The 11289-nt window shown below is 47.7% G+C and overlaps 1 protein-coding gene across 1 annotated transcript; it reads left to right on the top strand.

Moving 5' to 3' along the window:
• The first annotated feature begins 332 nt into the window (after positions 1-332).
• LOC126535393 (uncharacterized) lies at positions 333-4220 on the top strand. Its single transcript, XM_050182277.2, has 3 exons — positions 333-518; positions 2778-2959; positions 3794-4220. Exons 1-3 carry the CDS (start codon positions 333-335, stop codon positions 4218-4220), a joined length of 795 nt encoding a protein of 264 aa, XP_050038234.2.
• Positions 4221-11289: the final 7069 nt, after the last annotated feature.

Here is an 11289-nt window from a genome sequence, read left to right as displayed (position 1 = left end):
CAATACGTGTACTTATCTGAAGCAATATTGTTTTGTTTCCTTCGTTGACTTCCATACCTCCTGATATGTTTAACTGATGTTTTTTTACCTTGTCATTGTTGTATCGTCATGGCACCGCACGTGCCTATGAAGCTGGGCACACCTGCTGTAATCACCTTCTTCCCTTAGTCTCTATTTGTCCCTTCCAGTATTTCTTGCTGTGTGCTATATATTGCACGCGATATCCGTAATAAACGTTCTTTGCTCGGTTGATCTTCTTGGGAGTGCGTGGTTACTTCAGTGGCGACGAGGATGGGATGAGCCTGCCGCCCACCAGCAACACCCCGGTAGCCATGGCCGGATACGCAAGCCCACCGCAGTTCGAGGAAACTACGCACCACTGGCCGGCATATCTAGTGCGACTAGAAGCTTTCTTCGAAGGCAACGGCATCACGAAAGAAAAGAAGCGAGCATTGCTCGTAGCAGGGCTGAGCACTCTCACGGTGGCCGTCGTTAGTGGACGCTGCGCGCCAACAAAGGTGAACGAGCTGTCGTACACGGAAGCACTCGACATACTGCAGAAGCATTTTTCGCCGAGCCCGAATGAAATAGCCCAATCCTACAAATTTTTCTCACGGAACCAGATGCCAGGAGAGCCAGTCAGATATTTTTCGTAGCCATTCGGCAATTGGTGGATACCTGCAACTTCGGCACTTCACTTGACAGGATGCTCCGGGACCGTATAGATTGTGGCTTGCAAGACAACTCGGTACGTCGACTGCTTTCGAAGGCATCCTTAACAAGAAGCGAAGCAGAGGAAATCGCCTTAGCAGTGGAAATGGTGGAAGAAAACGTGAAGACGTTGAAGACTGCGCCTGAAGACGAAGGCGTACACATGTTAAGAAACATGTATGCACGACGTAAAGTTCGGCCACAATGCTTCAGGTGGGGAAAAACAGGGCACGACCCCAGAACCTGCCGGTTCCGCTCGGCGAAGTGCTACCGCTGCCAGCAGCGCGGTCATGTTAGCAAGATGTGTCCCGGACAAGCAGACAGCAGAACGAGAGAACCGTTCACGTGGCCACACCAGCAAATTATTGCGTGCATTCGTTAGCAGGAAACTGCAACAATCCGCGATCAGAAGCTCTGTTCCTCGTTGAAACGGCAGATAATTTCGTTGGAAACATTCACACCGTAAAGGCAATCATGTGCACTCTACTTTGGAATGGAATAACGATCAAGATGCAGCTGGACACAGGTTCCCCGGTTTCTATCATCACTTGGTCCACCTACGTACAGCATCAAGATGCCTGGCCGAAACTGCAAGAATCTCCACTCAAGTTGTCATGCTTCCTTGGACCACTGCCGGTGCGTGGCCAGTTACAGCTCGACGTTTCCTTGTGTTCGAAGACTACGAAAGCCACATTAGCGGTGCCGAGTAGTTCCGGGCCGAACCTGTGTGGCCAGGACGTCATGACAGCGCTGGACCTTCTTGGGGAGCCGGTGCTCAGCGCAACGCCGGAAAGTGAGAGTCCAGCCATTCGTGAAGTTGACAATGGCGTTCAAGTCTTCTTACAAGAATTTTACGCCGTGTTTCGACCCGAGTTAGGGCTCATAAAGGGACCGCCCGCCCGGTTGCCATTGCGAGATGATGCTGTTCCTCAGTTCTGTAAGGCGCGGCCGGTGCCGTACGCGTTGCGCTCATAAGTGGAGGCCGAAATTGATCGGTTAGTTGAAAATGGAATTCTTGCCCCGGTCGCACACTCCGACTGGGCGGCACCCGTGGTGGTGGTGGCAAAGCGTAACGGAAACATTCGCTTATGCGGCGATTTCAAAAATACTGTCAACCAAGCCTGCCATACGATCCAGTATCCTCTCCCGCGCATAGAGGACATCATGGCGACGTTAAACGTCGGGGAAGCTTTTACAACTATCGATCTCCGGGACGCCTACAATCAAATTGCGTTAGACGAAGAATCGCACCAGCTCACGATGGTGAATACACAGAAGGGCCTTTTTTGCTTCGCACGCCTTCCGTTCGGAGTAGCCTCTGCGCCAGCGCTATTTCAGCAACGCATGGAAACAATTTTGCAAGGACTGCCCGGAGTACAGGTCTATTTGGACGACGTAATCATTGCAGAAAAGCGAAATGACGGCGCCACCGTATGCCGAGTTCTGTGAAGATTCCGCGAGTTCGGGGTGCCGCTGAATCGGGAGAAGTGAAGATTTGCGTGAGAATGAAGTTGATTTTTTGGGTTACAAATTCGACGATAAGGGCGTGCATGCCAAAAGGGAAAACCTTGAGGCTATTCTGGACGTCGGCACACCCACGGGAGCGCCCGAGTTAAGATCATTTTTGGGTCTGGTCAGCTATTACCAAAAGTTTCTACCGCAGGCAGCCACGATCCTTGCACCTCTGTACGAACTATTGCGCGCCAAGACTGAGTGGAAGTGGGGCATTGCTCAGCAGCAGGCGTTCCAAGAGGTCAAAGCACTGATAAGTAAAGCAGAATTTCTTGCCCTTTACGACCCGGAACAACCGTTGGTACTAGAATGTGACGCTTCATCAGTCGGCATTGGAGCTGTCCTCAGCTGTCACGGCACAGCTGAGGCGATGAGGCAACCCATTGGCTTCCACTCCCGCATACTCAGACGCAGACCGGAAGTATTCGGAGCTTGAAAAGGAAGCCCTGGCATTAGTGTTTGGAGTGGCGAAATTCCGGGCATATTTGTTGGGTAGGAAATTCACACTTCTGACTGATCACAAGCCATTAGTCAGTATTTTCAATCCAGATAAGCCGGTTCCAGCCATGGCGGCCGCCCGCGTACAACGGTGGGCCCTCCAGTTGAGCACCTACTCCTACATCGTCAAGCTCAAGGACGGCAAGGCGAATGTTCTGGCTGATGCACTCAGCCGCGTGCCACGGGCGGCGCCTTCCAAGGAAGTGTCTGGAGAAGAGGACCGCGCTGTTGACTGTGAGTACGTACTTCTCACCGCCTGTTCGGACAGTAGAGTGCTGTCAGCCAAACTGGCCCGCTATAGGGCCGAAGATGAGGAGTTACTTGTGGTGCGGAAGTAGGTGCCGGAAAGCTGGCCTCGGCATTTAGACGTGAAGCAAGTCACTCTAAAGCCGTACCTAGTCCGGAGGGACGAGCTAACTGTGAGAGAAGGCCTGGTGTTCTGGGGCCACCGAGTCGTCGTGCCTAAACCAGCCAGGAACGCAGTGTTGCAGCTGATTCATGAGACACATCAAAGAATCACCGCCATGAAGAGACTAGCTCGAGCGCTGCTTTGGCATCCCGGCATTGATAAACAGATTGAGCAGCTTGGTAAGACGTGCCACTTATGTGTTCAAGCTGCACCGATGCCTCCACGCAAGGTACCAGTCCCATGGCCGGAAACCAGGCAGCCGTGGTCTCGTCTGCACATTGATTTTGCGGGTCCGGTTGATGGCTACATGCTATTAATTGAGGTCGATTCCCACAGTAAGTGGATAGAAGCTGTGCCTTTGCGAACTTCCACAGGTGGGACGACCGTAGATTCCCTGCGCACCCTCTTTAACACTTTTGAATTGCCGCGCACAATCGTCACAGAAAATGGGCCTCCGTTTGCTAGCCGGGAATTCCAGACTTTCACTACGGTGAATGGAATAAAGCACATGCCCACGGCACCATATCACCCTCAATCGAATGGGTTGGCGGAACGAGCGCTGCATACAATAAAACAAAGCCTGCAGAAAAACAGGCAAGGATCAATGCAAACGCGGCTGGCCAGGATCTTGCACAACTACCGACGAACGCCGCTGTCGGGTAGGAAAACGCCGGCTATGCTGCTGATGGGGCGTGAGCTACGCTCCCGATTAGATAACTTGTTGCCGTTAGAAACAGAGCGTTACAGTTACCCTTTTGCCAATGATTTCTTGCAGAAGGATAAACCAATTTGGGTGCGAAACTACATTTGCCTCAGAGACCCATGGACTCAAGCACGTGTCCAAACAACAGAGGGGTCTCGAATGGTAACTCCCGCGGGACCGGAGGGTGAACTAATGCGACGACACTTGGACCAAGTGCCACCGCGTGTGGTGGTGCAGGACTCGGAGCAAGTGCAGCCGCGTCTCTCAGCCAGAGGCGACACAGCCGTCGACAAGACCGCTAGTGCGAATACGACGGATGAGACCACAACCCTGGAACTACGAAGGTCAACCCGTTCGAGACGTCCTCCTGACAGGTTCTCTCCCTAAGAGAAGAGGAGACTGTTGTATCGTCATGGCTCCGCACGTGCCTATGAAGCTGAGCGCACCTGCTGTAATCACCTTCTTCCCTTAGTCTCTATTTGTTCCTCCCCCTCTTTCTTACTGTGTGCTATATATTGCACGCGAAACCCGTAATAAACGTTCTTTGATCGGTTGATCTTCTTGGGAGTACGTGGTTTCTTCAGTTATGTTCCTATGCTGCGGTTTTTGCAATCACCTATATATATGCTCTTCGTTTTAATAAAAATTTAGTTCAGAGTTAGCGCTCGTCCTGTCTGCTCCTTTCTGTGTCCGTGCTCACTTCTCGATACAAGCCAAGATCATGTTACTGTACCAACTCGCCCAACTGTTTATCATTTTGCATTACATTTCTTGTACACAGGGCTCTTTTCAATGTGAATGCTTTAACCTTTCTAGTGAAGCCAATGTTGCTTCTTTTATTGCACTGACAGTTTGCAAAGCCAGAACTGTGGCATGGTACAGCAGAACCGGCATTTGCCCTCCGGATATTCAAGCAATCTTTGGAAGCATGAAACCTTCAACAGAACACTCCCGAAGGATGGCCCGGACTCTGAACTCGGAACTCTGGCGGCAGGTCCGTTTCTTCAAGGACAGGCTTCTGGTTATGTGCGTGAGAGCCCCATCTGCGGAAGGCAAACGACGATGTTTTCGGGAATGGATTAGGATCGCAGAGCAGGCCACGGAATTCCTATGGGCCCGTGCTCGTCTTTCGTTACCGAAGAAGGATAAGACTACGCGGGACCAAGGAAAAGTACTTCTGCTCGGCGGTCAACAACTCCCATCAAACATCGAAAGCACTCTGCCAAAGGGACCAAAGTTTGCCTGTGAACCTGATTTGTGACCTCCGGAAAAGGTCAGCTTGTCTAGATCCATTTCTCGTTGGGTCACTGAAGACTTTTGACCAAGGTGTGTGACTGAGTGCATTGATGTGATCGCGAGGCCTGTACCTCAGCCCAGTAAGTCAGACAGCCTAACTGGTGTGTCGCGTTTTTTCGTCAAGCATGAGCTTAGGTTGGTTACTGCGGGCAAAGGTTTCGTTGTTGTTGTTCCTGAAGAATTGTACGCACAAAGAGCTAAAACCGCTATTGACAAACACTTTGTTCCAAAAATTACCAATTTAATAAAGCGAAGAAAACTGCAAATTGATTTGCTTGAGAAATTGGATCTGGAGGGCCTCGCGTCGGGAGTTAAATATTCCAAGGGTCTGCACCTCGACATATTTTTTAGTGCTGAGACACATAAGCCGGAAGTTCCTTTTCGAGCCATTATTTCTGAAAAAGGAACGTGGCCGTACACCGTCTCAACTTTTTTGCATAATGTACTCTCTTTAGTTCGTCTTAATGACCCCTTCCTGATAAGACATTCGGAAGAAATTGTAGCCTTCCTAACAGAAAATAATCCAGGTAAATGCTCCGCGATCAGTGTTGATGTAAAAGATCGTTTTTATTCGCTTCCGGAATCGTAACTACTGCGTAGTGTTAAAGGAGCAGTGACGCTCAACAGTGATGAGTCCCGGTGTACTCAGGACTGTGGGATGCCCGTGGAATCTTTTTTCGAACTATTGTTGTTTTAAATAGGGAATACCGTTGTAAAATGGGGTAGTTCTATGTATGTACAAAAATCGGGAGTTTGCATTGGTACAAAAGTTGCGCCAGTTTTGAGTAATAGTTATCTAATTAGAAAACTACAAAACAATCTTAAGGAATGGGCGGTGCATGCATTTAGATACGTAGTGACTACCTGGTATTTTGTTCTCACGATAACTATACCAAGATAACTACGGATATTTTAAAGTTTTTAGGGAAGGTGGTGGGGGCCTAGGTTTCACGCTTGCTCTTATCCAGCGCAACAAATTAGTCTTTAGATCTGTGCTTAACGTTCCAGGATGAGCATGTCTGTTGGCATTATTCGCCTAGGGCTAACAAGCCACTGCTTGAATTTTCTTCTTGTCATTCTAAACTTGTTAAACAGGGGATCGCTTATTCAACTCTTAGGTCTGCCATTACTAAGTCGTGTCCGCACAATATGCAACAAAGTTTTTCACAACAGATAGAAAGGCTAGGGAAGGCTAGCTATCCCGTGCATTTATAATCATTAACCTGCGAAAAACATTTCAAATGGGTAAAAAGCCCCGGTAAGGAACAACAAAAACAGAAAAATAGAAACAAAGTTTGCTGTGGTACCCTATATACATAAATTATCCGATGGTTTAAGGAACGTGGCCAATAGGTATGACGTCACTACAGTGTTCTCGGCCCCTCGCAAGTTGTCTAACATGTGCCCTATGATAAATAGGGAACTTCAACAGGGTGGCAAAAAAAAGAAAAGGTGACTGCGGCGTTAAACATGTGTCCTCTTTAGTGCCTTACAACACCGGTATAGTTTATCAGATTCCACTCGAGTGCGGGAAAGCTTACATTGGACAGAGTGGCAGGTGCATTAACATTAGACTAAAAGAGCACAAACATTCACTAAACAACCCTAATGCATCACATTTGGCGTCACATTGTTTCAATTGTGGTTGTAAACCTTTCTTTGAAGACACAAACATTTTTTCCAGACATAAATGCCAAACCACACAGGAAATTATCGAGGCATTCCACATCAAAAGTTTAGGAGACACTTGCGTTAGCCATGCATCGTTGTCTCTGTTAGATTGCGAATTTCAGTACCTTCGCAATACGTGTACTAATCTGAAGTAATCTTTTTTTGTTTCCTTCTTTTACTTCCATACCGCCTGATATGTTTAACTTATGTTTTTTACCTTGTCATGTCCTTATGCTGCAGTTTTTGCAATCACCTATATATATGTTCTTCGGTTTAATAAAAATTTAGTTCAGAGTTAGCGCTCGTCCTGTCTGCTGCTTTCTGTGTCTGTTTTGACTTCGCGCTACAAGCCAAGATCATGTTAAGCTAGCCTTACTCGAGAGTGTTCGGGTGTTGAACGTTGCAAGGGTCGGTTTCCATTGGCGGCCTTTCCGGACCCAGGTGTTCTTAGCACCATCTGATGCGTTGCAAATATAACCACCGCCTTGGTCAGATGCTCCACAGCAGCTGGGGGCTGAGGGCCATTGGTTAACCACCATATTAAAACGATTATATTAAAGGTGACCAAATAAGAAGTGGAGGGCTTGAGACCGCATTTTTGGAGTTTTCCAGGGACCAGTTGTAAGCCGTAGCGTCACATATACATTAACATTTACGTAGAAGCCATATTTGTTTTCAATATGTCCCTTGCAACCCTGTACGATCTAAGTCGAATAATATGTGTCCAATTGCTTCCAGACAGTCACGGTTGTCTCAAAAGGCGCGTATTGTTTGACGAAACTAGCCACGTTGCGTCGTAGCATATAGTTAAGTGTCTCTAATTCCCACGGTGGTCGGTCTGGAAAGCTTGGTTGAAGATCCGGTCAGTAATGTAGATATGTTCATACCGCTCGAGGAAGGAAGAAGACAGTATTCTTTAGGCCCATGAAGAACTAGGCTTCGCAATGGCGATGCTCCAGGTTTGTTTATTTCTTTTTAAAAATGACTTTCGTTTACTTCTGTGGGTATGGCCCTTACGAGCCAACTCATCTGCTGCTAAGAATGCCATAGCCGTGGAAGCACTAGTAATGAGGTAGCGAACAATTACCTTGCCTTAGTAGCCAATTGTGAAGAAGGCTGTTACATTCGGGTATTCGCTTTGTTCCACAGTGTTACTAAGGAAACAATGACAGCCATAAAGATGGATGTACATGTGAAAATGTGGCATAGGATCGATCAAGCAAAAGCTTCCCCTTCGAATGCAGGGTTGAAGGGGCAGCAAGTCGAAATGGTCTCTGTCGGATACGTAAGTGCTTGACAGTTCAGTGAGTAACTTATGTGCAATGGCCCACTATTCAAATGTCCTTCCAAATCACAGAAACAAGATGGATATGCAGTAACTGTGGCGTAAATAATCATTGCGGACACTCGAAGCGGTTGATACAAGATAATAGGATCAGCTTTTATTTGTGCGATACCGATGGCAAGTCATTTTCTATATGCGAGAAATAAGCCAATAGGTAAGCCACGATCTCCCTTACGAAGAGCGTATTTGTACGCCGTCAATGCGCAATTGAGTGGAAATGTCTGCACTAAATCTTCACGCTAATCTACATTTCAACAGTACTTGGGAGGTGTCGATTGCTTCTAAAGAAATTCAAAAAGAACTGCTGCCTCTCCCGCAATGAAGAGTATACATAAGCATGACATGGCAACCGGCAATGTAGATTGGTTACCCCCGCACCACCCTGCACCAGACCGCACAACGCCACACTGTGCAATGGTCCATATGGGCGCTGTGGAGCTTGAAGAAGAAAACCGGCTGAAGGCTGCACAAGAAACAGCTTAAGAAGCCAGGCAGATAGAGCGCACTGTACTGCCTGGATAGAAAAAAAAAATTAAATTATGGGGTTTTACGTGCCAAAACCACTTTCTGATTATGAGGCACGCCGTAGTGGGGGACTCCGGAAATTTCGACCACCTGGGGTTCTTTAACGTGCACCTAAATCGAAGTACACGGGTGTTTTCGCATTTCGCCCCCATCGAAATGCGGCCGCCGTGGCCGGGATTCGATCCCGCGACCTCGTGCTCAGCAGCCCAACACCATAGTCACTGAGCAACCACGGCGGGTGCCTAGATAGAAGAAGAGTGAATCTAATTCAGGGGTCTTACGAGCGAAAACTATTATTTCATAATGCGGAAAGCCTTAGTGGGGGACTGCGCATTATTTGGAACACCAGGGAATATTTACCGCGCTCAGAATGAAAGGCCCACGAGCCTTTTTGCATTTCGCCTCCATCGAAATGCGGCCTTCGCGGCCAAGATTTGATCCCACTATCTTGTGCTTAGTAGATTGTTTTATAATGCGGTTGAGTGGGACGAGCGGCAGGGGCAGGATATGCTTTCCAGTGAGACGCGCGTTGTAGAAAAATGATGTGGCGGCGCTGCGGTCGAAGTGGATAAAGCCAAATCAAGGTCGCGCCTTTGAAAACTGCTTGCAATACATATCGGAAGTGTCATTCATACTACTTCGCGCGCTCGTATATGCGTTCAGGCCCATGAAACGGTACTTATAATTAGATATGACATGTATTTATGCCTTACGAATAATATGCCTTTCTTTTTCTTCTTTATTTTGTTTTATTTCCGCGCGGCCATTGCGTGTAGATTGCGACTGTAGTGTTGGCTTCTAGAGAACTATAGCACTCTACTGTTCCCTTTGAAGAAGAGATAATTTTCTTGTTTTCAAAGCAGCATGTCATCTCTCGTGTTGTATTTTTGTGCATATAGCTTTTCACCAGTATGTCTAGCGAAACACAGACGGAAAGGCATATGTAAGCTTTCTGCTTGCGGCTTCAAACAAATAAAATATACGTGGCCCATCCGCTGCCCTGTCCTCAGGTTTTCGGTGAGTATTCTCAAAGAAAACAAAAACTGCTGCGCAACATTCTATTCCCGTTTCTTCTTCCTCGTATATTAGAAGGCGGACCAATTGCTATCAGTTCTGTTATTGCAGTCGGACCTCGGGCACCCAGAAGAGATTTACGTAGCCATTGTATATCCTAATTTGTGGCCCGTAAGCCATGTGACATTTTTTGTCCAGTCCAATTAGTGCCTAATTAGTGGCTACATTGTGGATATGGCATTCCGCTGCCGATGACGAGCTCACGGGTTCAAATCAGGTCACGGAATACGATGGGAGTGAAATGGAAAAACCACTCTTGTACTTGTGTTTAGGTGCACGATACAGAACCTCAGGTGGTGAGGACTGAACAGGGTGCCTCATAATCACATTACCAGAAATAAAAGGGCAGAATTCGTTTAACTAAAAAAAAGTTACCGCGTCCTTCCGCACTTTGTAGGGGTGTAAACAAACTAAATTATTCTCGAGTCAGATTTCCGAGAAAAACGCGTTAAGCTTATTTTATATTAGTTACCTAAATGTCATGCCATTCACAACTGTAGGTCCGCTCAACCATATATAAGCTGCTTCTACTTTATAAAGGACTGGTTTCATTTATGCGGTGAGCAATCATAAAGACAATAATGAAGGTAATAAAGGAACGGCATGCTGCTGTGTTGAAGAAAATAAGTGTGGTACCACCTTAATGGATTGCAGGTATAGTGAGAGTGTCGAGAAAATCTTTTGCTTGGCGAATCGAGCCAGCAAATTTGCCGTAAGGATGGCGCTGTCCCGCTGAGGTTAGCAGTGGCTGAGTTCGGCTATGCCAGGATTTATGTGGCGAAAGCTAAGGCATAGCATGGTTAACCTTGATTAATCTTGATTGCAAGTCTCGGTTAGTCTGGTTGTCTAGATATGTTGTGGCGTTTAGCCAGTCGTTCGGCGCGCTGTTCGTCTGTTTCCTGGGCGATTCGTTTCCTCTTGATTTCGTTCCGATGTCGATTCTAGGCCTCCTCATGCTTATCATAACTGTCGCCATCCATACTGCCGCCTCAACCGTGGTTGCGGCGCACGCAAGCTCACCTTTTCAATCCTCACACATCTTGTCAGAAATGCACCGCAGCTTGTGAAGCGAACGAAGGCGAGCCCAATGACGAGGAACACGGTGTGACGTCATACCAACCGGTGGCGGCCGATAGGCGCGGCGCTGCGCAGCGGCGGAACACCTGTGGCTCGGTGCTACTTGTGGCGCACGCCAGCAGTGACTAGGGAGCGAGAGAGAGAAAAAAATCCGCGGTGAGGCGCTACCTCACAGGACCGCCACGGTGAAACCAAGGAGGATTTAAAGTGGTGGCGAAGGCTGGGCCGAAAAGTGGTTTAGCGCGACTGCAGCACAACCGGAGGATGGGGGGCAAAACACTCATATAAAGAAATGATAAAGCTACAAAATTGGAATGTAATCTGCCAATAGAAAAGAAAAAATATATTAGCACCTTGTTTTATGAAAGAGGTAAGTCATTTTATTAAAACCTGGCCAATTTTGTATTTTTGCAACACTCTCGACCTGTCCCCTATTCCTGAGTGTGCGGCGCATTACAGCGCGTCTTT

The sequence above is a fragment of the Dermacentor andersoni genome, chromosome 3, assembly GCF_023375885.2.
Source record: "Dermacentor andersoni chromosome 3, qqDerAnde1_hic_scaffold, whole genome shotgun sequence".
Lineage (NCBI taxonomy): Eukaryota > Metazoa > Arthropoda > Arachnida > Ixodida > Ixodidae > Dermacentor > Dermacentor andersoni.
Note: the sequence above shows the minus strand (reverse complement) of the source record. Positions and strands in the feature narration are given on the sequence as shown.

Excerpts from the sequence above, each read along its gene's own strand:
- LOC126535393 (XM_050182277.2), top strand. The coding sequence starts at position 333 with ATGGCCGGATACGCAAGCCCACCGCAGTTCGAGGAAACTACGCACCAC. Across the intron at positions 519-2,777 it reads GACGCTGCGCGCCAACAAAG|CCGGTTCCAGCCATGGCGGC; the intron begins GTGAACGAGCTG and ends AATCCAGATAAG. Across the intron at positions 2,960-3,793 it reads GACCGCGCTGTTGACTGTGA|GAAAACGCCGGCTATGCTGC; the intron begins GTACGTACTTCT and ends GCTGTCGGGTAG.